Below are 27721 nucleotides of genomic sequence, written 5' to 3'. Positions count from 1 at the left end.
CAACTCAGGAAGTAAATGCCTTTTATTAGCAAAATAAGGGAAATGAGTGTACAAATGTTCCCCCAATATGGAGAACACACAGACAGAGGTGGCAGTTTTCTTCATAATCAATCAACAGTATCGCTTGCCTCAAATGTCTTTTTGCAGACATTTTTATATTGTTTTTTTTTTTTTTTCCTGTGAAATCCTGAGCCCCTTCTCAGTCCATTTGTCTCTCAATGGCGTTCCTCGGCAACACGCCATTCTTCGAGCAGAAAGCCATTAAAATGGCGACCAGTGTCTGATGACAGGTGCTTGAGAGACAGATTCCAAGTCCTGCATGCGTCTCAGTGTCTGACAGCTGAACAGGACTCATCTCCATCTGAAGTGGCTGTTTGGTCTACTCTTGTTGCTATGGAGACCCAGAGGTTTGGACCACCTCTCACTGTATTAACCATTAGCTTTCTCTACACCGCCGCATAATATATATATACATAAACACGCAAACAGATACACACTCTCACTCTCTCTCACACGCTCACATTCAATGCATATGAGGATTTGTGCTCTCAAATTAGTAACATCCAGTATGAATTTCTTTGACGTTGGAGAGATATTCAGCAGGCAAACCCAAGCAAATGGACAAAGACTGCAGAAACGCATGCGAAGGCACGAGAACCAACAAACTGGATCAAGTAGCACAATCTTCCTCTCTCCCCATAGCAACAACCACAAAGGCAAAAAAAAAGTAACATTTTACAAGAAAAGGGAAACTTCTCTGATGCAAGAAAGCAAAATAAAAAGAAATCCCTTGTTTTAAAGAAACAAACTTGTGCCAGGGGGAAAAATAAACAACATGGCCGTGACAGCAACGACTGTACGAACATTCGACACAATTCATTTTTAAATGCTACTTTTTAAAATTTCCAAAGACAAAAACCATAAATAAAGCTGACAAAAGTGGCGTAATGTACAGCACTGGTCCAAGACTAATTTTCTCAATACTTAGTCTTGCAATCTTTCTCCAACAAAATGCACATCAAAACTGGCTTCAATTGCACCTAGAAAGAAAGAAAAAGAAGAGTTACTTAAATGTGACTTAAATGATTCACTATCATATTCAAACAAGGCATTAAGAGTAAACTATTTACTGCACTTTTACTAGTTCGCACTTATTTACACATTTAACATCACAATTTAAAGGTGAAGTGTAGAAATTTTACAGCACTTATTGCACTAAACAGAATGGCAAAAATATTCAGATTTCCAAGAAACAAAATATTCATGGTGACAAACAAACAGCTTTCATCATTGTGTGCAGAACAAGCCAACAACCAAACAATCAATTTAATGATCAATTTGATCGATTTAATGCATCCTGGCTGAATAAAAGCATTAATTTCTTTCAAAAATAAAATCTTGGATCATCAGTAGTACGTTTAAAAAGATATTGCCCCCTTAAAAGGAAGTCCGGATCTAAACTTGAAGAAATTCTTTGCCAAAAATGTGTAATTCTTGTTCATCACTTACTCGCACTCATGTCAACTTGTAGTAATAAAGGTAACATGAAGGTGAGTAAATGACAGAAATTCAGTTTTTTTTGGGCGAACTATCCCTTAAACATTGAAACATCTACAGACGTCACTTTTAAACACACATTCGCCCTGTAATGTTTTATTCCCTGATGGCTCCAGGGCCAGTATGCGACTTCATTCGCAATATGAACATTGAACATGAACAACACACTGCATAGCCAGCATGGCACATGTGACATTGAGGAAGCTGATCCTCACCAGATACGAGCCAGTTTCTAGAAGAGTCCGCAGTCCTTCAGGTTGTTTTTGATGATGACATCGGTCACTGCGTCAAAGACAAATTGCACGTTCTTGGTGTCGGTGGCGCAAGTGAAGTGAGTGTAGATCTCCTTGGTATCTTTCCGCTTGTTCAGATCCTCAAACTGGCACTGAATGTAGGCTGCGGCCTCTTCGTATGTATTCGACCCTGTGGGGATGGGCAGGAAACATTTTCAGTATGAGGAAGTGATGTCACAGGATGATGTTCCTGTGACATCAAATAACTGGAAATTATGTAATATCAAAGACTATAGATAAACACAAGACGCGTCATTCGTATTGTTTTGAATGGGAGAAAGTGCAATAAGCAGTATGGCAGAATAAGTCCTGCCTTCTAAATAAGAGCCAATCGCCGACTGGTAAAGTCATCGCGTCACTGCAGCGGCCGTTAGAAGCTCCGGTTCCTATAGAAACTGTCACACGCGCCTCCGAAATGAGACACGAGACGCGTATTTAGGACTGCGCATTAGCTTGATCCAGCTTGAATAATACAGTTTTTTTGTCATGATTTGAGCATTTAGAAACAAAATTTATGAGACAGTTGTTGTTAGATTTCATTGGCGATTTCAAATATGAAATTTAATCAAGCTTGGCAAACATCTTTAGAGAATTTGATGTTTCCCCATTCAAAGAGATAGGAGCTGCACTTGAATGCCCAAGAGGCGTTTCAAAGATGGCCGCTGAGTGAAATGACTTGTCTTAAAGGGACGTTGGTAATATATAAGGGACCACATAAATTTTATTCCAGGCTGTGATCAGTTTTTTTTGCTCGAGTCTTCAACCCCCGTAACACTCAACATTTCAAAGCATTTGGTATGTAACGGTTAAATGAGAATTAACTCAGTTATCTATGCAAATTATATTCAAACTGTAAGTATACAGAATGTATTCCAACAGGGTTTCCATACATTTTGATCAACGGAAATCAAATTTCAAATATTTAAAGTCATTTGTGAGTAAGTAATAGAAATATTTAAATATATATTTAAAATATGTTTACAAATAATTTCAAATAGAGGCCCTGCAAAAAACAAGTTATAGCTGATATAAATTTAGTGATAATTTAAAGCTGTATTTCCATCATTTTTCAGTAATGTTTTAGAGTTTCATTCATTTCCATGTCATTTCCAGACCTGAACATTTTTTCAGATTTTGACATGCTTTCTGAGTTGGGGTTGAAATAATGCAGTGTTTTATTTTTCTTTTTAGGTTAAGGGATAGGTTTAGGGTTTGTAAAAGGAAATAACTACACTTGGGCCTTTCTTGGGCATTTCAGCATTAACCTTTTCAAATAATTTATTATAGGGCTGTCAAGCAATTAATATTTACAATCTAATTAATAACAAATGAATCGCACATCAAAAGTTTTGAGTCATTATTGTGTTAAATGAGAAAAGCATCATAATCAACACTTTTTATTACACACAAACTTTTAGGCAACAGCCATGATTATTATTATTATTTTTTTCAGAAGCTGCATCTGAACTAGTATTTAGATACATTTACAGACCAAACAAAGTTTGGTTACCAACATTCTTCAAAATATATTCTTTTATGTTCCGCATAAGACAGAAAGTAGTACAGATTTGAAACGACACAAGGGTAAGTAAATGTGAATAAACAGAATTTTCATTTCTGGGGAAACTATCTCCAAAATAAGATATTATTTTTTTAATGAACTGATACTCTAAATAAGAAACTAAAACTGCCAGTAAGTGGCGTTAAATGTCTAAATTTATTAGTTAGTTATTCATTCATTTGATTCGGTCAAAACGGCTGTTTCATTCAGGAATGAAGTAAATGGCTCTCTTTATGAATGTGCCATTGAATCATTGGTTCACCCGATTGTTTTGCTCAAAATGTGGATTAGTTCAGTAATGAAACAACGCTGTGTGTTGCTTGGAGATACACAACAGTTCTGCTCTGACGTCACAGGTAATGTTTTTGTTTGCAAAACTGAACAACAAAAACAATATTGTGTCTAAAATATAACACAATATTAACTTCTTATTTATTGAACTGTTGTATAAAATCAATATCACATTTAAACTCGTGCTATTTGGGACAAAAACAGCACTTGTGTGATATTGCATTCGTTACACGAGTGATATTGCTTATATAAATATGAGAAAAAAACTCATAGGGGTATTTTTGCCCCAATATCTTGAATTTTAGTGGCATATATCTGCATTCTATAGGCTACATCATGCAGTGAGTTGTTGCCCTGCTTCATGTTCATCACTAACCAAATGTCTGAAATGTAAGATGACATATATAGGTCTGGTTCGGGGCAAGTGTGTTAAGAGTTAGATTTTATTTGCGTTATTTTTCCAAAAATAATTAATTAAATTTAAATGTTAAATTGACAGCCCTGAAAAAGTACAGTCATGTAACAAAGAGTAAACCAGTATGGGGGTCTGACCTGCATATTCTGGGTAGCAGATGGTGAGCGGACTCTTCTTGATCTTCTCCTCAAACAAATCCTTCTTATTCAGGAACAGGATGATAGAGGTGTCCGTGAACCACTTATTGTTGCAGATGCTGTCAAACAGCTTCATGCTCTCATGCATTCGGTTCTGCAGAAAGAGATATTGGTTGATGGACCATAAGCAATAAGGACAGAAAGAGATAGAAAATGGGTGTCGATTGTGTATCTTGGCTTGGAAGCATCTTTAAACACTATATTACATTACACAATGACAAATACCATCCACTTAACCATCATTTAATGACTACATGCCGAACTTTGTATCGAGTTGAAGCTGGGGGGGGTAGATGTGCTTTAGCCCTCTGCCATTTACTATTAAATCAATCAATACCTGTTTGCGAACCCTTAATAAAGTAGGGCTTAGACTGAATCAATATCACGTTGGTATGGATTATATGATAAATGCAGGAATTGGTTTTCTAGTCAGGCTGAATTTACCTCTCATTCACCTGAACGACACAAATTCAAAAATACTTCAAACAATAGGACCTGTATATAATAGTGTCACTAGTAAATCTACGGAAGGTTTACAGGAAAAAAAAAAATTTATAGCGAAGAAGAGTTATGTTTTCTTTTTGAGAATTTTCCTTTTTGGGTGAACTATTGATTTAAGACTCATATAAACAGACTACAACATACAGATTTAATTTTTTTTTTTTAAGGAAATACTAATGCTTGCCAGGCAGAAAAAGAATTAAAGTTATAAGTTGTGTTGGGTTTTAGGCTTTGGTTAGTCACGCCATCACAGTCGGTTCATTTTTCAATAGCTAACTAGTCAATGGGAGAATTTCATATTTTTCTTCAATTTTCTTCAATTCCGAAAATGTTATCTACAGAATGTTTGAATGAAGTTTGTATGTTTCATGCTTCCAGTTGGAACTAATTACAGAAATGTAGGAATAAAAAGTATAATTTTAATCTAGCACTGCCTTGCAAGCACTGTAATTCTGTATTTTTCGAAATAACAGGAAGTATTCTCGCACCATCTCTTCGTCTTCAGCCAGCACCAGGTCATAGTCACTCAGTGCAACACAGAAGATGATGGCAGTCACACCTTCAAAACAGTGGATCCATTTTTTTCTCTCTGACCTTTGACCCCCGACATCAAACATCCTGAAATACACAACATTTTAGAATGGTTAACAAAAATCAGTCTTAAACGAGTGAGCTATTTTGCTGACAACAGCTGCCTGTTAAGGGAGCATACTAACTGAAATGAAACCACAGAAGTGATTGATCTGGTACTCACTAAGTAGACTGAGTTTTGTGTGTCATTTGTGTCGCACAAAATATCAATTCACAATTGATCTAAATAGCATGTTAAATATTGAGTTGGACACTAGTTTTCAACTCTGAAAGGTCTAAAGCTAAATATGGGCAAAGAAACTGATGCTATGTACTTCCACTTCCTGTCTGAATCAGAGTGCAAGCCAGTTCAAGACAGACACTTCTCTATTTGTCTCTCTCTGCTTCTCTTTTCTATCACTTTTGCTCACGATTGCAGTCACACGCTGCATGGGTTGTCCCAATATTCACAATTTACACCAAAACACCAAATAAAACTAATGTGAAGTACTTCCTAATTCAATCCATGAATATGCAAATGCATATCATATGTTACAGTAAGTGTAATAAAGCTAATAAATCACTGTAGGTGAATTTCACAAAGAAATCTGCCATGTTTACATGTTTAAAGCTGCAGTCCGCAACTTTTTTGGTGTTAAAAATTTACAAAAATGATATAATGAGAATATACAACATAAATACATTTTCCAAACTCTGTTTTTGTCTTATCCTGAATCATAATGGTACACTTATAATAAGTGTTTATATTCTGACTATTTCAGACCGGACTGGTAGGGCCCGCCGCAGAGTATCACAGAAACTGCGTGACTCGCCATAGACTTACATGGAGAAAAGTAGCTCCAGGTACAATGTTCTTCCGCAAGACGCGAGCAGTTCTGTTTATTAACCGCTAGAGGGCCAAAAATCGCGGACAGCAGCTTTAAATAAATAATAAATTATAGTTTGCCTAATTTTTTTTGAATGATTAAGAGTTTTTGCACAATTAAGCACATCTTCTCCCAAACTTTACAGTAATGCAAGTGATTTTTATCATTTTTATTACAATCAGAATAAATTAAATTTAGTACAACAAAGTACAATTACATTCTATGAATGCACTTCTCAATTTAAATAATTGTAATTATCTAAAATATATTTTGTGTATTCTCAAAGTAATAATAATGATATTTTATAAGATATAAGAAAATGAATGCAAGAAAATTAAGCCTATTTGAAGACCATATTTTTTTTTGTGATTTATTTTTTTGGGGGGAGAAATAGGAGTATTTTCTTTGCAGTTTTGTAATAAAACATCCTAAAGTGCTCACTTAAAGTGGAGGTCTTTAAAAGTGAAGTGGGTCTCCACAATGCCTGTGGTTTTGACTCTGGTCCTTAGCACATCCTGTTGAGTGGGTATATAGGTGGCCTGTGCTATTCTGTCCAAATCATTCAGGTAGCTGTGGAGATAAAAAACAGAGAGGGAAGGGTTAGTTCAAATGAAATGAAATCGTGAGTGCAGTAAGTCAGTTTTGGTTCCAGTAAATCTCTTGACTCATACAACTTTTCCACCAGCATGAGCTGGGTGCTATAGTTCAGAGATAGTGCTATTGCCGGTTCGGAGTTTGTTCAACTTAAGAGCCTTTCCATCCCTGTTGAAAAAAAACAGCATATGCTGGTTAGGTATGTTTTGAAGCATGGCAGCTGGTTTGAGTTGGTTTATGCTGGTCATTAGTTGGTTGTGAGCTGGTTTAAGCTGGTCCTGAGCTGGAGCTTGTTGCTTAGGTCCAGCACTTGACCAGCTTAAACCAGCTCAAACCAGCTGCCATGCTTCAAAACATACCTAACCAGCATATGCTGCTTTTACCAACAGAGATCAACATGCACATTGCCCAATTTCTATATCCTAATTATTGTTAATGTAATTCATTTTTCCAGGAGCTCATTGCTTCTACGTTCAGTTAAACTGCTAACAGTGATTGTAAATCACTAAATTATAACATTATTTGCTAACTGCATTCTTTAAATTGTAATGTTGACATGCATTCTCTGTAAAGCTGCTTTGAAAAGATATATGCATCGTGAAAAGCGCTATACAAATAAATAAATGTGAAATGTGAAGAGAGCCACCACAGAGCCAGGTCTTACATCACTGTATACGTCTCATCTTTCCCAGCAACACTAGCGCAGCAGCGCTAAACACAAACACACCATTAACAATGTCAGACGTTGCTCTACTATTGATGCTCGTGGCTTTGCGAACTAATATCGGCATCTAAACACAGCGAATCCAACATGTAGATTACAATCGAGCTGCTATTAGCTCAATTATCTGCTATTTTAAAAAAAATGGCGGTCATAAGTTTCTGTTCGTCTTGTTAGTCACGGTAACCCCGCTCCCAGCCCATGCCTCAAGCAGTTCTTACTTGTAGATCAGCAATATTTTGGTGTTACTTACGAAACACTTTTCCTTGTTCAGAGGTGGTGCTTTGGGTGTCAAACGACAAAGAACTGATTTAAAAACTAGGCTCTGGCTCTGAACCAGCACTCAAACTGCCTTGGTGGAAAAGGGGTACCAGAGGTTCCGACTGGGTCTCTCACGAGACAAGGGAACAGGGGTAGACCTGGGTGGAGACGAGGATTTAAACTTTCAATCTGCAGTAATCCCCTTCTGCTAAAACAGATTTTTATACACATGCACGCAGCTCTGCTCAAACAATTGCACAACAGTCAACAGGGCCGTTTCCTGAAAACAAACGCTGAGCCGTAACGTCTGCCAACTGCCCACTTCATATGATGTTCACAGCCCTGACTAAAATGGTATGACACAGGCTACGCATTAGCTCGCGATTTGGCAATGCTTAGTAACAGCTTAAACAAAAGCCAAACCACATTACGCACTCACAAATACACAAATAAGACCAATACCACAAACACACACACACATATTTACACAGAAGCTCTGTTCTAAAACCTAGTGAGCTACCCAACTAGACAGCATTTTAAGATACCACAGGTTTTTCTGGCACAAAGTCTGCTCTAAAAGCAACCTTATGTTCATCACTTCACTTTGGCTGAATAATAAAACACTTTTTAATGTATTTGCCACAGAGAAGGCCAATCCAAGAATGCATCGCAACAAGCTCAGTGAGCAAAATGTGGTTTACTAGTAGGGTGAAATGGCAAAACTGGAAAAAATTGTAATTCCATACTGGAAAGTGCAGATAAAACCATAGTTTTATTGATAATGAACCTATAAATATTTGTGTGTGCTATGTATAAATTAATTTTATATAACAATTATAAATTATATTATACTTAAATAATGTTTTAATCATTCGCAAAAAACAATATACAGGTAAAAGCTTTTGATTCATAAAGTGAGGTGTGATACTATAATAATAATAAATATTCATAATCCATTTTTTGTTTTTGAAATTATTCTTTTTTTTAATTCTTTTTTTTATATATATATATATATATATATATATATATATATATATATATATACATACATACACACTTTTTATTTGAATTCCATTGATTTGTCAAGTGAGAGTGATACAAAAATAATATAATAATATATATTTTTAATAATTTTAATACAATAAACCAATAGATTACATACAATACAGAGGATATTTTATGTAATCTATTGGTTATTTAGTTATTGTATTAAAATTATTTAAAAGAAACTTAAAAGAAATTAAACTCCTCACCTATGGCCTGAGACACTGGGATAGACTCTAGACCCTACATTGAACAGACAACCGGTTTGGAAAATGGATGGATGAAAAAAGAAATAAAACAATAATTGGTCGCACTTTATATTAAGTGGCCTTAACTACTATGTACTTAAATCAAAAAATAAGTACAATGTACTTATTGGGTTCATATTGAATTGCAAAACACTTTTTCTGCTATTGAATTGGGATACGGGTAAGGTTAGGGAAAGCTTTGGTGGTATGGGTAGGTTTAAGGGTAAGGGTTAGGTGTAAGGGATGGGTCAACAGTGTAATTATAAATGTAATTACAGAAATTAATTACAGATGTAATTACATGCAGGTGTTTTTCAAATATAAGTACAATGTAAAAACATGTATGTACACAATAAATGCATTGTATCAAATCATTAATTTAAATGTAAGTACATAGTAGTTAAGGCCACTTAATATAAAGTGGGACCCAATAATTAAAAATTGGTTCTGCATATCAGGATCAGTCCCACAAAACAATGTGCAGCATTTCAAATCAGATTTTTATGTTCTATTCAGTTCTGATGATTCCTTAGAAGGTAGCTGGCCATGTAAAACTAGAGAAATTCAAACACACACACAGTAGTGTGATTACTATTTTATTAAGACAAAATAAGAATTTCTGAGTACACTACATAATTGTTATCTGTAATTGCTATCAACTTTATCTTTATCAGTGGTTTTGTGCAACATGAAACCTTAACACGCACCCACACGTATTTGCATGCCTTAACTGTAGCAGCATGTGACACACTTTCATCTGTGTATTTTTCTCATGTGAAATGCAACAGCGTACGCGCGTGGCTAGTCTCGGACGGGCGGGTTTTCTGAGTCAAAGGTAACGGCGTGTTCTAGTAGCACAGTAAGCAGGCAGCTACAGGCAGCAGGCAAATATTGACAAGCTCGTTCAAGGCTTAAAAAGTGAGAGTCTGGATATGGTAAGACAGGAGATAAAGCTGTTTGAACTTGCTGTTTTGGCAGTGGCTGATGTTCAGTGAACAAGAAAAACAGAAGGGGAGGGAAAGAGAAAACAGAAGAGGGAATGAACGGTTGAGCACCCAAAAAGGTGAAAAGGCTGAGAGAGATAGGAAGGGAGGATGGTATGTGAGATAGAGAGATAGAGGAAGATAAATAAAGAATGGCTGTGAAGGACAAAAACAAAGAGTCATGAGGCGATTCATCCTCATCCTAACGAAATGTAAAACGACCCCTGCAGAGAGCAAAATGCTGTGTGAGGTGATAAAATCACAGTCGATAAAAATGTATAATCATGAAATGATACATATTTTATGTTTATTATACAACTTGGGCCAATGAGAAATCGGTTTGGGTAGTGAAAAACAGCATTTTTTTCAGCAGTCTTTGTTCCAAAAGTATTTGAAAATCAGACAAAAATCAAAGGTTACAAGAAAAACTTAATTAAAATGTCAAATCATGGAGAAACATATAAAACTATTGATTTAAAGTTATATATTGTAGTTTTTCAAAGTTATTCATTTTAAAACAAGTTGAAATAATACAGGCTAATGGCTTCAACAGAAGCAAATGTCATTGATTAACAACCTCATAGCTCACATTACGTCTGTCTTTATCCATTTATAAGTTATTATTTAAAACATGTCATTATCCTAGATGCTGAAGTCTCAATTTGCCCTCCATATAGTCTTGTTGTGTAGGGGAAAAAATTGAGATATAAAACAGATTTTCTTTTGCCTGTGGGGTGATTTATCACCTAGCGCTTTAGCGTTCCACGCTTGGTTAGGATGTGGTGTAAGGTGAAGCAGAGGATATATAGAGAAGACAAGAAAAATAGCATGGGTAGAGTAAGACAGAGATTTAGACCCACTATGCTGCTGAATCGTTGAGCTGGTACTCTCTGGATCGACTGAAACAGGCCTGCACTCCTCCATCCTTCCACAAACGCTTTATCACTCCAGCCAGCTCGGCTGTCATGAAACCCTCCTCAGCGCTGCCCGCCAACACAAACAACTGCCTTGCATCATCCTGAGACACAGAGAGAGGAGAGCAGATTTCAATTTTTTAGCACACATACATTCATTGTCCTAAAAATCATCCCTATTATAATGAAACCACAATTAACTTAATACTGCAACCTTTGTTTTTTTTGTTTTTTTTTTAAACAAGCTACAGTAACATCTTTAATACAAGCTAATATGTTGATTCTGGTATGATAATAGGTTTGTTACACAGATCCAAAAACAAGCCTTTATCGAAAATGACAAGTTATTGATTTAAAAAAAAAAAAAAAAAAAAAAAAAATTCTGGGTAATTTACAGTTGTGTGTCCAAAATAAAGAAAAAGAAAAATCTTTTAAAATTAATTAATCTATATAAGTTATTAAAATGTACTCTTTGTATCCATGTTCATGCATTTATTTTTATACCTTTAATAGCATTTATATCACGCATTCAAAAAGTTTAAATTTAATCACTTTAAATTTAATGTCAGTCAATAAAAAGTAACAAGCAGTATTTTTACATTATGAGTGTACACATCTTAATCATTATTTTCAAAAAGGTTTTTAAATAAATTTTTTCAAGGTAAAAAAAAAAAAAAAATATATATATATATATATATATATATATATATATATATATATATATATATATATATATATATATATATATATATTTTTTTTTTTTTTTTTTTTTTTTTTTTACAAATATCATGAATTGTTAAATATCATGAATTGTTAGGTTGTACCAAATAACATTTTTACAGCCTGAACTAACCTGGTCTTGTCATTACACTGTGTTCCAAATTATTATGCAAGAGATAAATCAGTAAGATTTCTGTACAATAAACATTCAGATTTTAGTTTTTCTCAGAAAATGTTTGTTTGTTTGTTTATCCATGTCTTTTTAGATAACTGGTATCAATCTCAGACAAAATAATTTGCCAGGTCTGTGGAAACCCTACTTAGAGGTTGTTCCACATTATTAAGCAAGTCACAATTCTCATGCAATATGGGGAGGAAGAAAGATCTTTCTGAAGATGAAAAGCATGAAATGGTGCAATGTTGTGCAAAAGGCATGAAAACAACTAATATTGTGTGAAACTGAATGGAGATTGATCAAATTATCATAAGATTTGTGAGTGATTTAGAGCACAGCAGAACTCAGTCAGATAAAGGCTTATTAAGGAAAGTTCCTGTCAAAAAAATTAATTGTATTAAAAGGGCAGTTATAAAAAAAAAAGCCAGTGTTGAGCTTTCTCTTTGTGAGGTTTGGTTAGTGGTGTCTAAAATGCATCTTTACGCACAACTACCAGCCTGCATGGAGAGCTTCTTGAGACTCCAGAGACACCAGCAGCTTCACATACCTGTTTGCTGCTCAACACTAGCTTTTTTTATAGCTGCCCTTTTAATACAATTAATTTTTTTGACAGGAACTTTCCTCAATAAGCCTTTATCTGATCGAGTTCTGCTGTGCTCTAAATCACTCATAAATCTTATGATAATTTGATGATCTCCATTCAGTTTCACACAATATTAGTTGTTTTCATGCCTTTTGCACAACATTGCACCATTTCATGCTTTTCATCTTCAGTAAGATCTTTCTTCATCCCCATATTGCATGAGAACTGTGACTTGCTTAATAATGTGGAACAACCTCTAAGTAGGGTTTCCATAGACCTGGCAAATTATTTTGTCTGAGATTGATACCAGTTATCTAAAAAGACATGGATAAACAAACAAACAAACATTTTCTGAGAAAAACTAAAATCTGAATGTTTATTGTACAGAAATCTTACTGATTTGTCTCTTGCATAATAATTTGGAACACGGTGTATAAAGGTCAAAAAAGGTCTTTTTTTTTTTCTTCTGGACAGTTGTACGACTCTGACATTTGACTTACTTTATGCCCCCCAAAATATAAAATTTTTAATAAATGGCCATCATACACTGTAAGAAAAAAAATCTTCTGCCAGAACATTATCTGTTAACGTTTCCTTTAACACTAAAACACAACACACTAGAATGCCGAATTCAAAATACTGGTAAAACACCTGTGAAAAATCAATATGGAAAATTCCTTCATATTAACACGGTACATCGGGCCCTATTTTTAAAGATTTTTTTAGAGCGTAGAAGAGGTGTATTTCAATCAGTAAACAGTAAACACTAAGGGCCCTATCATATACCCAGCGCAACGCGGCGCCAGGTGCGACGCAAGTGTTTTTTGCTAGTTTAGAGTGCAACTGGGTTTTAAAGGGAATGGGAGATGAGATTGGTTTATTGCACATTACGCCCCAAACCCATTACTCATTAAGAGAATAGGGACAACCCTTGTAGACCAACCATTGCACTTAGATCATGCACTTATATCATTAAAACAGGGCTCTAACTATCAAAAACAATTGATTAATTTAAATGAAAGGCAAAACTTCCATTCCCACAGCCGCCATATTGGCCATTACGATTTCTTCCATTCGCTTTTTTATTTTTTTGTGGTCCATCTCTTCATTTTTACAGTCTCTGTGAATCTACATAAGTGGGCTGTGGGCGACATGAATCGCACCAGGCCACCAATCCTGTGACTCACCGCTCGTGCTGCGTCTCCGAAATCGATCTTGAGTCGCCCCATGGCACGAATGATGGCGATGATAGACTGAATAGTGTTGCTGTAGACAACAGCTTTGTACTGTTTGCACTCCTCCTCCGAGTAGCCCGCCTCATGGATGATTCTATATAGAGAGATATGAATAACCAATAAATGATATTCAGCCTAAAACAGAAGTGTAGTTAGAGTAGAAAATGAAAGCAAAACACTTACTTCATTTGTTTGACTATTGTACTCTTCCCAGACTCTCCAGCACCTGTAAAAGAGCAGTTGCGTAAGAGTTAGCTCATTTGTCTACAAACGATTCAACTAGTGCAAGACTTAATGAATTTCAAGAACAATGACTAAGTTAATGTATTCACTCCTATGAGCCCCTTAAGACAGAAAACTAAAATTAAAATTCAAAAAGCCTCTGACAATTTCAGTTTAGTGCTTTGTTTCTGAGGAGCCCCTGTGTGAATTTTTCAAACCCTGTAGAGCGATGCAGACAACGACAGTCTCTTTTGTCCTGGAAATACAAGATCTAAGACATTGAACATTGTTGTACATAGTCGTTCTAACACTTTCATTTTTTCATTATTGCATATGAATATTTTATTTACTTCTCGTGAGAAAATTCTTCCAAACATCATTCTGTCATGTCATTCCAAACATCCACTATACAGCTTTCTATCATCCTTAAAGTAGCTTTGAAGAATGTTTATTGAGTCAGACAGACGCAATCCCCCATCCACTTTCAATGTATGGTAAAGAGCAACATGAACATGAAACATCTCCTTTTGTGTTGCACGGAAGAAAGAAGGTCATATGGGTTTGGAACCGACATAAGGGTGAGTAAATTAAATGCTGTGCAGATAAATTAAACGGACTACACATAAAGGTTCCTATCCCGTGTATGTTTACAAATGTGCACTGCTGGCAAACTCTGTCAGCTCCTGCTGCTGCATTGATTTGTTCAATAACGGCTCCACTTATAGAATCCAATTTAACCAGCTTATCTACTGGGATATCGTTCCCTAGCACTGAGACAGAAAACACCACTGCTGTGTGTGTGTGTTGTCTTGATCTGCTTAACAGAAAAAAACCCATAGACTTAGAAGACTATCTGGTTGTCCGATCAATGGCAGACAGGGAAAACGGGTTCTTCAATGCAAAAATTTGACATTTCAGCTGTCAAAATCAACTTATAAAGGTTGGACTACTTTTCTAAGAAAATTAAATTTGTTACGCCACATCCCTTTCCGATATCTTTGCTCGTATTGTGCAAATGTTACAGAGGTTACCAAGTTTAAATGGTCATGGTGTTTTCAATAGATCTAAACTTGTATTGGACATTGTGAACATTCCTTTAATATACACACACATGCACTTAGAGTGCATATTTAAGTGTGCACAGCTCTTTGCCAAAGGCTTAGTGCCTGATCAAAGATCAACATCTGATAAGATTATTATGGGTTACAATGGAAACCATGAGTAAGTGGATGGTGACCGATCAACTTCTAAGAGTTCAAGATTGTGGAAATATGGTTTGGATATTTCAGCATAATATAATTCATCCAGCACCTGGATGGTAATTGAGTTACTACAACATAGTACACAAAGGTATATTAATATTGTGTTTCTCTTTGTCCTTCCTGAATACAGGTTTCTTACTGCCTATTTTTCTAAGAAATAATAATGCAAGTTTAAATGACTCAGTAATATTTTCTTTTCATGAATTTCATTCTTTTAATCAGACTTTTTTCCCCTCATTATGATACTAGGACAGTTGTTTCACCTGTTTAGACACACCAAATATATCAAAATGAATTTGAATTCAGAAATTAAAAACATGTCCATCATAGACAGGCATTATTTTAGTATTATTTATACACTATTGTTTGTCCTAATTTGTATGTACACTAGTTTTCACTAATTGTAGTATTTGTAGTAATTGTATTTTAATTTAATTTTACTTATTTTATTTGCTTTTGTCATTTTAATTAGGTTTTTTTTTATAGTTTGTATATAGCTTTCATTTTTATTTCAGTTTTAATTTGTCTTTATAGTACTTTTTTAAAAAATGTTGTCTTGGCTGAACTAAAATATAGTAGTCAACATTTGAAGTGGATCAAAATGTTTCATCAAAGTTGTCACTAAAACCTTCTTAGGACAATTTTGATGAATTTATTTCGATTCACTTCAAATGTTGACTACTGTAGATAAGGTGAAGTTTTTCATCTATTATTTTATTTTAGTTCCGCTAATGCTTCAAAAACTTAATAGTTTTAGTTAATTATAACAACACTGATCATAGAAGAGGTGTATTTAATATATAGTGAGGGTCATGTCACGGATCCGTGTGTTACCAGTGTATAAAATCAGCTACTGCCAAACAAAACAAGTTTATTTCCATCCAACTGTTTTTAAGCACTAAAACATCATTACACCTGTAACAGAAGAATTTCGACAGGCTATGGTGGAATATTAAACCACTGAATCAGAAAATAGAGGTGTATGTTTTTATAACAAGAAACGGTGTTATAAGCAGTGCTTGAAACAGCCCTCCAGGGCTAGTGCAACCTGGGAGAGATCTTAATAAAGCAAAGGACAAACAGAGAGAATGTGCCACTAGAGGAACAAGGTGCAAACCAGTTTCTATTCGTGAAAATGAACTGTTACACTCATCTTGCTTTTGTACATTTGACACATGCGATCATGCATTTATGCATGCATCCGCGCACGCGCATGCTCAAGCCCGGTCTCTCGTCACACTGCCATAGCAACCGGCCCTGTTTCTGAGGACATGCTGCCAAAGAGGGCTCAGGTACCTGATGGGTGCATGCCAGAGAAAAGCAGCTCTGCAGTGTATCGCTCATATGCATTTGTTTCCAGTAATGCATGATAATGCCCATTTGTCATAGTAACTTGCTTCCTGTGCGCATACAGTATGTGCCACTTCATTGTGGCAGATAAAACTCTTCTCTGATCATCATTTCTGGTGGCTCATGTCTCTGTATGGTCAAGAACCTGAGCTGTAATTTGTTAGAACTGTAAACATTTGTTGACCTAAACAAAACCGTGTGGTATGAATCTATGAAAAATACTGTATATTGAAGTAATCTGTGAATTTGTAAATGACTGATTTTAGTTGTGCTTTCCTCCAAATGGGAGGAAAAGGCTTCACTTGGTTCGTAATTTAGCTGGATGGTACTAAAAAATGATTACAGTACCACAATTAATGTCAAAATAAGCAAATATCAACAGCCTGGCTGACATATCATCGTTACTTTTGTGGGTTGAATGAGCCAAGTGATTCCTCACAAGAGAACACCCACCATGACACATCTGATCACCTCATAAACTTACAAATTAGGAAAAGATGTTGCACACTGTGAGCAAACCTGCAGATACGACAGCTGGGGAGTGATAAACAAATGTCAAATGTTGGAATTGCCTTGGATGAAATAGTTTTCTCCTTTGATGTATCTTACAAAGAAATGTTTGTTATATTTTACCCCAAAATGAAAGAAACAACATTAAAATTATTTTGCATAAAAAGTGTCCACAATGTGTTTTTGTTCAGTTGGAGCCCATTTAAGAGTGCATATATCTTAAAGGTGCCCTAGATTATGTTTTTAAAAGATGTAATATAAGTCTAAGGTGTCCCCTGAATGTGTCTGTGAAGTTTCAGCTCAAAATACCCCATAGATTTTTTTTAATTATTTTTTTTAACTGCCTATTTTGGGGCATCATTATAAACGTGCCGATTTTATGCTGCGGCCCCTTTAAATCCCATGCTCTCCGCCCACAGAGCTCGCGCTTGCCTTAAACAGTGCCTTAACAAAGTTTACACAGCTAATATAACCCTCAAAATGGATCTTTACAAAGTGTTTGTCATGCATACGTCGGATTATGTGAGTATTGTATACTGTTATATTGTTTACTTCTGATTTTGAATGAGTTTGATAGTGCTCCGTGGCTAACGGCTAATGCTACACTGTTGGAGAAATGTATAAAGAATGAAGTTGTGTTTATGAATTATACAGACTGCAAGTGTTTAAAAATGAAAATTTAGACTTTTAGAATGAAACTGGACGTTTCTGAATGGTTAATGGATAAATTTATGTAGTTGCTGTGGAGTTGATTCAACTCATCGACTAGCATGTGCCGTCATGTTAAACTTTTGTGCAAATCCAGCGTTGAATTGACCCTCGTAAAATGCGTAAATGACGGCATGGCAACAACACTCTACTACAACAACTCTTCCTCTTCTCTAAAGCAGCCCAACATGGCCTCACCCCCCTTTGTTGCACAGGTTTTAAGTAAATTTTTGGGTTTGTGATATCACCAACCGGGGAAGAAGCTTGTTGTTATTTCTGAAAAAAAAAAAAAAATCTCCCTTTGCATTGAACTTTGAGTGTCGTAACTTTGCAGATGTTGTTTATACTCAAACAGCAACATTACACATCAACTAAAGTTAAAAACGTGAAATCATAATCATAACCCTTTAATAAATTAATATTAATCTCTGCCTTGGAAACAATTTGTAACCAGAAAAGCATTCAATTATTAGTTGAGCCACTGGCACAGCTTACCCCAAAGCATCTGATACGCTTCACCCAGCTATAACAGCTTATGATGAAAGCAGAATTTCATCATTTCGTTTAGAAGAACAACAAGAGAACTCTAAATCTTGCAAAACATGTCTTATGTATGTTTGCAATTTTTCAGTATGACATATAAATATATGATCACATTTCACCTCAGGCATCATTAATGATTAAAGTGCATCTGTTATTTTCAGCTCCTCCGTGATTATGTAAGCCACCTAGCGTTGAGAAATTCTTTTTCCTTTTAATTATTCCATTAATGTATGCATTTTTGGAATAGCATAATCTTAATAATTGATAGCAGCATGTCTCATGTTTGTCGCACTTCACAATCACCAATTTCCATCCACAAGGTTTCCTTTGAGATTTGACAAAATGACAACTCTTTTCTGGCCCTCTGAGGATACCTCTCCCCATTTTTGTACAGATTGCAATCGATAACAGACTTACATCACAGCCCTATCTGTGAAACACAACTCCAGCGTGTCTCAACACACTGACACCATGTGACAACTCTAATGCAATGCTTTGTCGCACTGCCCCGTCTTATTAGATTACAGCAAACACACGCTCTGTATTATATTACACACTTTAAGCCCTTCTAATGATTCATTTTCACGTGTTGTTTTTGCAGGTAAGATCTGTTAGCATTTTAAGTCAGAATTTTCACAAAATGAACTGCCAATAAAACAGTAATGCAAAAATAAACAAGATTTTTACATTTTGGGTCAATTGATGGAACTATTGGGTCAGTGCTTTTATCTTTATTTTTCTGTATTTATATAAATCTTTAATGGGGTCATGACATGAGAAATTGAATTTGTCTTGATCTTTTGACAAGACATCTTTGTACCATTTAAAACGTCTTCCTCATTATAAACAAAGCATTTATTTAATCAAGCTCCAAAAACAGCTTGTTGTGATGTTGGGTAACCTGTGACATCACACAGGCAAATACATGGCATATGACTGCCTCCAGAGCAAGACATCAACAAATAGTTTTACATCATCATTTTCAATAACAGCTCCATGTAAACATTTGACCTGGCAGAGACGTAGAAGAGCATACCTGCAATTGAACAGATTCCTTCAGAAGGAAGTAGAGAGGACACATTATTTTAATTATGTCTCACCACAGAGGCTCTGTAGCCCAGAGGGACTTATCAATGTACCCATCCATGGGAAAGACAGAGAGAGAGACATAGTCACACAGACGCATACACAAGTGCATCTCTGAAACAAAGAGCCTCTTAGATGATCCAAGATGAACAGTTTGTTCTTTTGGATCCCAATAAAATCATGACCCGCACACTAATTTGAGCACGTAAACACCTAATGAAGACTAACAATAATCTCATCTCATTTGGTATTCCCAAAACATCTTCTATTGAAACCACGTCTCACAAAACACACTGGCTCATCGAACAGCTGACACTCATAGGAGTTCTTTGGCTTTTTAAATTCTTTCTCGTCTCTTTCGCAGGGTTTGGATTAAGCTTGAAGTCAAAATGTGACAGTTTTCTGAGTTAAACTATAGATATTTAATGAGAAGGGGAAAAAAAAATGTTGGACGGGACTCATTTAGGTCAGGAACTGACTGAAAATTGATTTTACTAAGACTGCATTATCTACAAAAGTAACCTAGTATGTCTAAATGGAATGTAAATTATTTAATGTAATTAATCACAGTTTTCTGTAATTAATCATGTTGGGTGCAATCAATTTACACATTGACTAATTAAAATAAATGAAGCATATTTTATGATATTTTTATATTTTTAATATACAGATAGATACCAAGTATTATCAAGGCCAGTATCGCAGATATGGATGCCAATTAATTAATTTATAAATGATTAAATGATTCATTTAATTAATTGAATTATATATATATATATATATATATATATATATATATATATATATATATATATATATATATTTAACATATATATATTATTATATATATATATATATATATATATATATATATTATATATATTTAACATATATATATATATTAATTATATATATTTTAACATATATATATATATATATATATATTAATTAATATATATATATATATATATATATATATATATATATATATATATATATATATATATATATAAAATTCAATAATGGCACAAATACCAGTAAATTGATTAGCGCAAACATTAGTAAATCGCGTTGCGTGATTTATTTAAATACTCTCCTCCCAAAAATGTCCGTCTGAAAGGGAAACTCCTACAAATGCATATGCAATAAAGTCAGCTGCAAAAACAACTCAGTCCAAACCTTTTCAGCGCTAATTTTGCACTGCGTGTCTTTAGTAAATCCCGACAGTAGTTTTTTTAACACCAAAAGAGGGTTTGTGCTGGTGCAAGCTGTTGGTAAATCTGGTCCCTAGACTGTAAATTACCCATTTTTAAAGCCTCAAACAGTACACATTACTTGCAGAAATTAATGTGCTTATTTTCTTAGGCCTACAAAATCTGTTTGGAGGTTGGTTAAAGGGATAGTTCACACAAAAATGAAAATTCTCTCATAATTTACTCACCCTCCTGTTGTTCCAAACCTGTATGGGTTTCGTTTTTATGTCCAACACAAAAGAAGATATTTTAAAGAATGTTGGTAATCAAACAGTTTTTTGAAAAATTTTTTGAAAAATGTATCAACATTTTTTAAAATATCTTTTTTTTTTTTTTTTTTTTTTTTTTCCCAACAAAAGAAACATGAGGGTGAGTAAATTATGATAGAATTTTCATTTTTGGGTGAACTATTTCTTTAACATTTTTCTCCTTATGCACTCTTGAAACTCTTGAACACAGAGAGTGAACTCAAAGAGAGAGATGTTAGGCAGAATGAGTCATAATACTATGGATTATGCAGTAGAAGTGAATGGTGAAGCATTCTTCAAAGCATTTCCTTTTGTGTTTGATGGAAGAAATAAAGGCAACATTAGGGTGGGGATATACTGTAAGATGACAGAATTTTCTTTTATTAGGGTGTTACTGTGAACTATCCCTAGTAACTAGGGTCAATTTTGATTTTATGCTTACTTTAAAAAGCATTAAAGCCATACCACAAGTGGAAAACACCCATGTTGGTGTGCTTTGTGATGTTAATTTATTGAACGGCCTATGAACTTTCACTCCAGTGACATCATTGGAATGTAAATGGAATGCACATCAAACCCTCTTAAAACCCTCAAACCATGACGTGCAAAAAGACCGATCTATGCTTTCGCTCACCCACACACACACAAACCTACTTTATAACAGATAATAATACCATACACTAAATTTGACCAGGTTAAAAAAAACTTTTTCATGACCAACAGATGCCACGCTAAAGTCTTCTCAATTGCTTGCGTTTTTCCTTGAAGGAGATATTGAAGGGCATGGTGATGCTTCACTTTAGTGTGTGTGTGTGTGTAAGTGATCAACAGCGAGGTGGTCTGAGGTTTACATGCTTTACAAACATTAGTGCTGCTACATTAGGCCCAGTCAGTTCATTTTCATCCCTGTAGTTCCAAACATGACACACACACATCCGCTGAGACCAGCTGTCCAGCAATCAGTTGGGTTATCACACACAAGCCCAAGGTTATCATCTGTAATACACCACACCCCGACCTCAATGGTGCAAAAACACTAGCCATTTCCTGCCAAAAATCTAATGGAAATCAACCCAAAGCACCAGCTGTAAAAAATCAGATAGTGTTAGTAGTGATAGACCGATATGTATCAGCCAGAAAAATGAAGCAGTCAACATTGGACCATTTTTATATTTTCAGCCAAAATCATCAGCCAAAACCTGTACTCACTTGACTATTTAACAGTAATTTTAATTTTGTGTAAACATCCAGATACAGCCTTGTCAATGGGTTAACCTTATTTTTTGTCCAAAGGCCCTAATAATAATAATAATAATAATAATAAAATAGATATGACATCCAAAGTATGTAAGGTAGTACAACTAGATCTCTTTTATTGAATCCAAAAGATTTTAATTATATTTTGCTACATAAAAAAATATTTTAAAGATTTTGAAGTGTCAAAAGGTCATTCGGTTTAACCATCCAAAGGCCAATACAGCCATTTAATTTGTGATTAAAATATCTTAAAATGTAATAAATGTATATAATTTTTTCATATATATATATATATATATATATATATATATATATATATATATATATATATATATATATATATATATATATATATATATATATAAACAGTGCAAAATGGTATTAAAATTATGTGTAGAAGTCGTTGCTTTGTTATGAGAATGTCCAGAAAAATGAATTTCATTGATGTCATTTGGAGTAACCAATATAAAGGGACCATTTTGGATCAAGTCATGTGGTCAATATCATGTGACAGGATGTGACATCATTCAGACACCTGCAAATGAGCACATGGTCGTAAAGCAAAGTAACTAACTCTCTTTTATCTGTTTGAAAAATTCATGTTTTCACTTGCTCATACGCATGTCCAGAAACATCAGGTCATTCGGTACAACCGCTATGAAACATGGAAAATGTTGTAATATTTTAATAACTTGTACTAAATATAAAATGTTTGATTGTCCTTTTGCTAGATATGAGCCTGTTAGCATTGTTTGAAAATATTGTCATTCGGTATAACCAAAAGTGTCATTCAGTAAAACCAAAATTTTGGTAAAACCGAATGACTTTTTTGGTGACAAATTTTGTCCATCTTGTAAAAAAAAATTACAAAAGCAGTGTTAACTGATTATAAAAACCACATAATCTCATTGCTAACACTTAACACAACTTCAAAATTAGATTTATCTCTATTAGGTTTTTATACACTTTTAAAAACCTTGTTCTTCAATGACCCAATTACATGGGTAATTACCAAATAAGTAAATAAGAAACAGCTAAAATAGCAAGTTTTATTATTATTATTATTATGCGAGAAGGAATATTACAAATATTTGATCAAATAATGCAACCAATAATGTTCAATAATCAGTAATGTTCACTATTGACCACAGTGCATCGACACTGAAAGAAAATCACATTTTCTCCACCATAAATCTCTGTGCAAATGTGTTATGTATGAAGAATCATTTTTATATAAATCTACAAGATTACTGGCCAACAAAAAAAACCCTCAAAAATCTCATATCTGACCAAGAAAAATATAAAACGGCTCTCTTTTTTTCAAATGGATTAGATTTAAAATATTATTGGATTTTATCGCAATTAAACCGCTTATTGAAATGCTCATATTACAGCAAAACATTCAGCACACTGAGTGATTGCATCAGCATGTGAGCGTTCTGGCTGCTAAACCACATCAGGTGTCAATGCACCCCATGTGAGATTCACGGGGTCGACTACGACCCAGTGCCTGATACGGTTCTGTTTCAGACAAACACGTGAAGTCACCAAACCTTCCATGTGCTGGTCAATTCTTGCAAACCAAAGAGGCACTCCATACTAAAAACACTATAATGGTGTGAGTGTTGGGTCCGTTCTTTCACCAGACTCTATTGGTGCTACTGTTATGGGTAATTTGAACACATTGAGTTTGTGTGTCTGTGTGCGTCTGCGTGTTGCCTGGAGACGAGTGGCAGTATTTGAGATACAATCTAACTAAGATCACGGTGGAAGCAGTGGGTACTTCTTAGGTCACAATGACTGCAGACAGTACTGGCTTGAACATGGAATTACAGATTAATGCAACAGATAACAGATACGCAAATGAGGTATCTGTTGACTGGCATCAGTATGATATCTAGCCATTTGTTTGGTAACTAGCTCTGACTGAGAAATGGAAAACTACTATCTTGTAGTTCTAAAATACAACACAGTGTTGATGTCTGAATTATGTACAGTATATGGCAGTAAGAGATAAAAATTATGCTATTTCTATTATGCTAGCCTGACTGTCATAATCAATACTGCCTTTCAGCCTTTCAGTGGACTAATATTTTAAAGCAGAAAACAGCTAATAGCTTTTCATAACAGTAAATGGCTTATGAATAATCAGGGTTGGGGTTAGTAGTTACATATCAGGGTTAAGGTTGGATAGTTAGTTCCTGTACCATTAGATCATTGTAGGTACAGGACAGAATTAGGTTAGCTATGGGTTAGGATCAGAAATCTAGCATTAGTATGCTAGATAAGACACAATAAGTGAATGGATTTAAAAAGCTGTGGGCTTTTTTCTTATAAGCCTATATTATTTTAGATATTCTTTTAACATTTATTGATAATAACAAACATCATTCGAATGCAGTCTATAGGTAAAATATAATAGTAGGCCTATAGTATAGGTTAATATAATAATTTCTTATTTCCGCACTTTTCTGTCATACTTAATTCAAATTAATATATTAATTCACTATTAATATCCATTTCTGATTATCCCAGGTTGCAGGTTTGTTTACGCATTAAAGGGTTAGTTCACCCAAAAATGAAAATTCTGTCATTTATTACTCACCCTCATGCCGTTCCACACCTTTGTTCATCTTCGGAACACAAATTAAGATATTTTTGATAAAATATGATGGCTCAGTGAGGCCTGCATTGCCAGAAAGCTACTAAAAACATATTTAAAACGGTTCAAGTGACTACAGAGGTTCAACCTTAATTATATAAAGCGACAAGAATACTTTTTTGTGCACCAAAAAAACAAAATTGGGACTTGATTCAAAAATATGTAGTAATGGGCGATTTTAAAAACACCGCTTCATGAAGCTTCGAAGCTTTACGAATCTTTTGTTTCGAATCAGTGGTTCGGAGTGTGTATTAAACTGCCAAAGTCACGTGAACTATTGAAATTTCGAAACACTTATGACATAATGAAGCCTCGTTTAATGAAATCACGTGACAGAAATCACTGATTCGAAACAAAAGATTCGTAAAGCTTCATGAAGTAGTCTTTTGAAATCGGCCATCACTAGATATTGTTGAATAAACAGGCCTCTCTGAGCCATTTTATCAAAAATATCTTAATTTGTGTTCTGAAGATGAACGAAGGTCTTATGGGTGTGGAACGACATGAGGGTGAGTAATAAATGACAGAATTTTAATTTTTGGGTGAACTAATCCTTTAAACTCGTGGCTACGAGAAAAGGATGTCATTGCCTCCCTCAACATCAGATCACGAGACCACGACCTCACATTGCGAGGCCACAACATAAGGATGTCTTTACCTCGACAAAATGATCTTGTGGCTATGACATATTATCACATTCCCACGAGTTAATATGTCATGGCCACCACAGAACTAAATGAACCAAACATGCATATTTTTCAGACATATAAATGTAATTTTTTTAATCAAAGGGAAAATCTAATTTATTTTGGATCATTTTACTTATTTTATATGTGATCAAAAATGTAAAATAAAACTCTGGCACTCTGGTCAACTGGTTTAAAAGTCTCTCACAGTAGTCCTGGCCCAGTATGAAGTCCTTATTGTGGCTAGTTATGGATAGAGGAAACTTGTTAAAGGGTTTGCCACAGCAGTCCAGAGATCACCCATGAATGCATTTAGGCTACACCTCAACACAAGCTTTGTCTTCATCTATCATGAACCAGAGGGTATGCTGTTAAAGGAATAGTCCACTTTTAAATAAACTTTTCCTGATAATTTACTCACCCCCATGTCATCCCATATGTTCATGTCTTTCTTTCTTCAGTCGAAAAAAAGATACGATTTTTGATGAAAACATTCCAGGATTTTTCTCCTTATAGTGGACTTCAATGGCCTCCAAACGGTTGAAGGTCAAAATTACAGTTTCAGTGCAGCTTCAAAGGGCTTTAAACAATACCAGACGAGGAATAAGGCTCTTATCTAGCGAAACGATCGGTCATTTTCAGAAAAAAAAAAAATACAACCGTTTATGCTTTATAAACACAAAATATGACCTTGAACGTACTAAACTGGCGCCACGTTCGTTCCATAAGTATTATAGGGAAGGCATAGGACATACAGCGTAAGCTTTTAGAAGAATGCGGAAACCGGAAGTACGTTCAATGTGATATTTTGTGTTTATAAAGCATAAACAGTTGTATTTTTTTTCGAAAATGACCGATCGTTTCGCTAGATAAGGCCCTTATTCCTCGTCTGGTATTGTTTAAAGCCCTTTGAAGCTGCACTGAAACTGTAATTTTGACCTTCAACCGTTTGGAGGCCATTGAAGTCCACTATAAGGAGAATAATCCTGTAATGTTTTCATCAAAAACCTTAATTTCTTTTCGACTGACGAAAGAAAGACATGAACATCTTGGATGACATGGGGGTGAGTAAGTTATCAGGAAAAGTTAATTTAAAAGTGGACTAATCCTGTAATCTTTATTTATTTCATATTTCACATGTTTCCGTGCTGACACACAGATGCTCAGTTGCACGACTCATCATGATCAAATGCACCCTTGTTTCACAATGAGAAGGGAATGAAGCAACAGGTCGCCATTCTCAGACCCCTCCTACATGTCAAAGCATCATCACCACAGCAGCTCATTACCAATGGACCCTTCAAAAGATGCATTTCCGCCTACTTAAAGCTCTTCTTTTAGTTTGCAGTGCACCACATAGTGTGTGGGGGTTTGTTTTGAGTGCATTGCGACAGTTTTCCCTGACAGCTCTGTCACTTTGTGACCATTTATTGGAACGATTAATATTTCCTTCTGTCCAAATGTTCTGTTATTATTAATAATGTATCATAATTATGTGAATTAAAGTGAAATGTTGACCACCTCGACAGGTATAAAGTCCTAAAAAATATAAAGCGATATAAAAGTAACACTCCCGAAAGCTTCAAATGTATCAAAAGTCCACCATTATGGCACACACTCAAAGTTTCCTTACTAGTTTTGTTGGTAACTACAGCATAATATTGTTTTAGTGACTGCCTATAATGCAGTTATAACAAAGAAACGGGACAGTTTAGGCCTCTCATATATGTTTAATAGTTTCTTACCGAGCAGCAGGAGTTTGACCTCTCTGGCCGCTTTCTCTCCGTCATCTCTCAGGTTTCTGTCGATCATTTTACTCCTCTCCACCGCCGCCTTATCCTCCGTGCTTAACGTACAGCCCATCCTCACGACGATCCGAACCGTTTAAATCTAACGCACAGTATTCAACATGCACCAGCTCCCTCTCCGGAAAACCACCACACGCCCTTCTTTAAAAAAAAAAAAAAAAAAAACAAGAGCCGAGCGCAAAAGGGGGTCCTGTAAATCAAAAGACAGAGGATATGGTCTGACTCTTGCCTTGTTCGATCAAACTATTCCTTTTGCCGCTGTTATTTCACCGTAAATCCCTTCAAAGGGATGAAAAAGAGTCCGTAAAAGCGTAGCGATCCGTTCCCCAGGGCGTCAGTATTCACGGGCTCGCGCTGCTTCCTGTTCGCATGCATG

The 27721-nt window shown here is 35.1% G+C and overlaps 1 protein-coding gene across 1 annotated transcript; it reads right to left on the bottom strand.

Annotated features, from left to right (window-relative positions):
* Nucleotides 1-4: 4 nt before the first annotated feature.
* Nucleotides 5-27721, bottom strand: gnai1 (guanine nucleotide binding protein (G protein), alpha inhibiting activity polypeptide 1). The gene is made up of 9 exons (XM_048157167.1): nucleotides 27283-27721; nucleotides 13934-13976; nucleotides 13703-13844; nucleotides 10984-11141; nucleotides 6714-6842; nucleotides 5304-5433; nucleotides 4255-4408; nucleotides 1773-1980; nucleotides 5-1040 (listed from the first exon to the last, which is right to left on the bottom strand). The coding sequence occupies exons 1-8, from the start codon at nucleotides 27398-27400 to the stop codon at nucleotides 1790-1792; spliced, it is 1065 nt and encodes a 354-aa protein (XP_048013124.1). The 5' UTR covers nucleotides 27401-27721; the 3' UTR covers nucleotides 5-1040; nucleotides 1773-1789.

Source organism: Megalobrama amblycephala, linkage group LG14 (assembly GCF_018812025.1).
Source record: "Megalobrama amblycephala isolate DHTTF-2021 linkage group LG14, ASM1881202v1, whole genome shotgun sequence".
NCBI classification, from domain to species: domain Eukaryota; kingdom Metazoa; phylum Chordata; class Actinopteri; order Cypriniformes; family Xenocyprididae; genus Megalobrama; species Megalobrama amblycephala.
Note: the sequence above shows the minus strand (reverse complement) of the source record. Positions and strands in the feature narration are given on the sequence as shown.

What these genes read in the sequence shown, in the direction of transcription:
- gnai1 (XM_048157167.1), bottom strand. Translation starts at nt 27,400, where the DNA reads ATGGGCTGTACGTTAAGCACGGAGGATAAGGCGGCGGTGGAGAGGAGT. An exon ending in GGTCAAACTCCTGCTGCTCG is followed by an intron (nt 13,977 to 27,282) that starts GTAAGAAACTAT and finishes GCTCTTTTACAG; the next exon opens with GTGCTGGAGAGTCTGGGAAG. An exon ending in TGGCTGAAGACGAAGAGATG is followed by an intron (nt 4,409 to 5,303) that starts GTGCGAGAATAC and finishes CTCTTTCTGCAG; the next exon opens with AACCGAATGCATGAGAGCAT.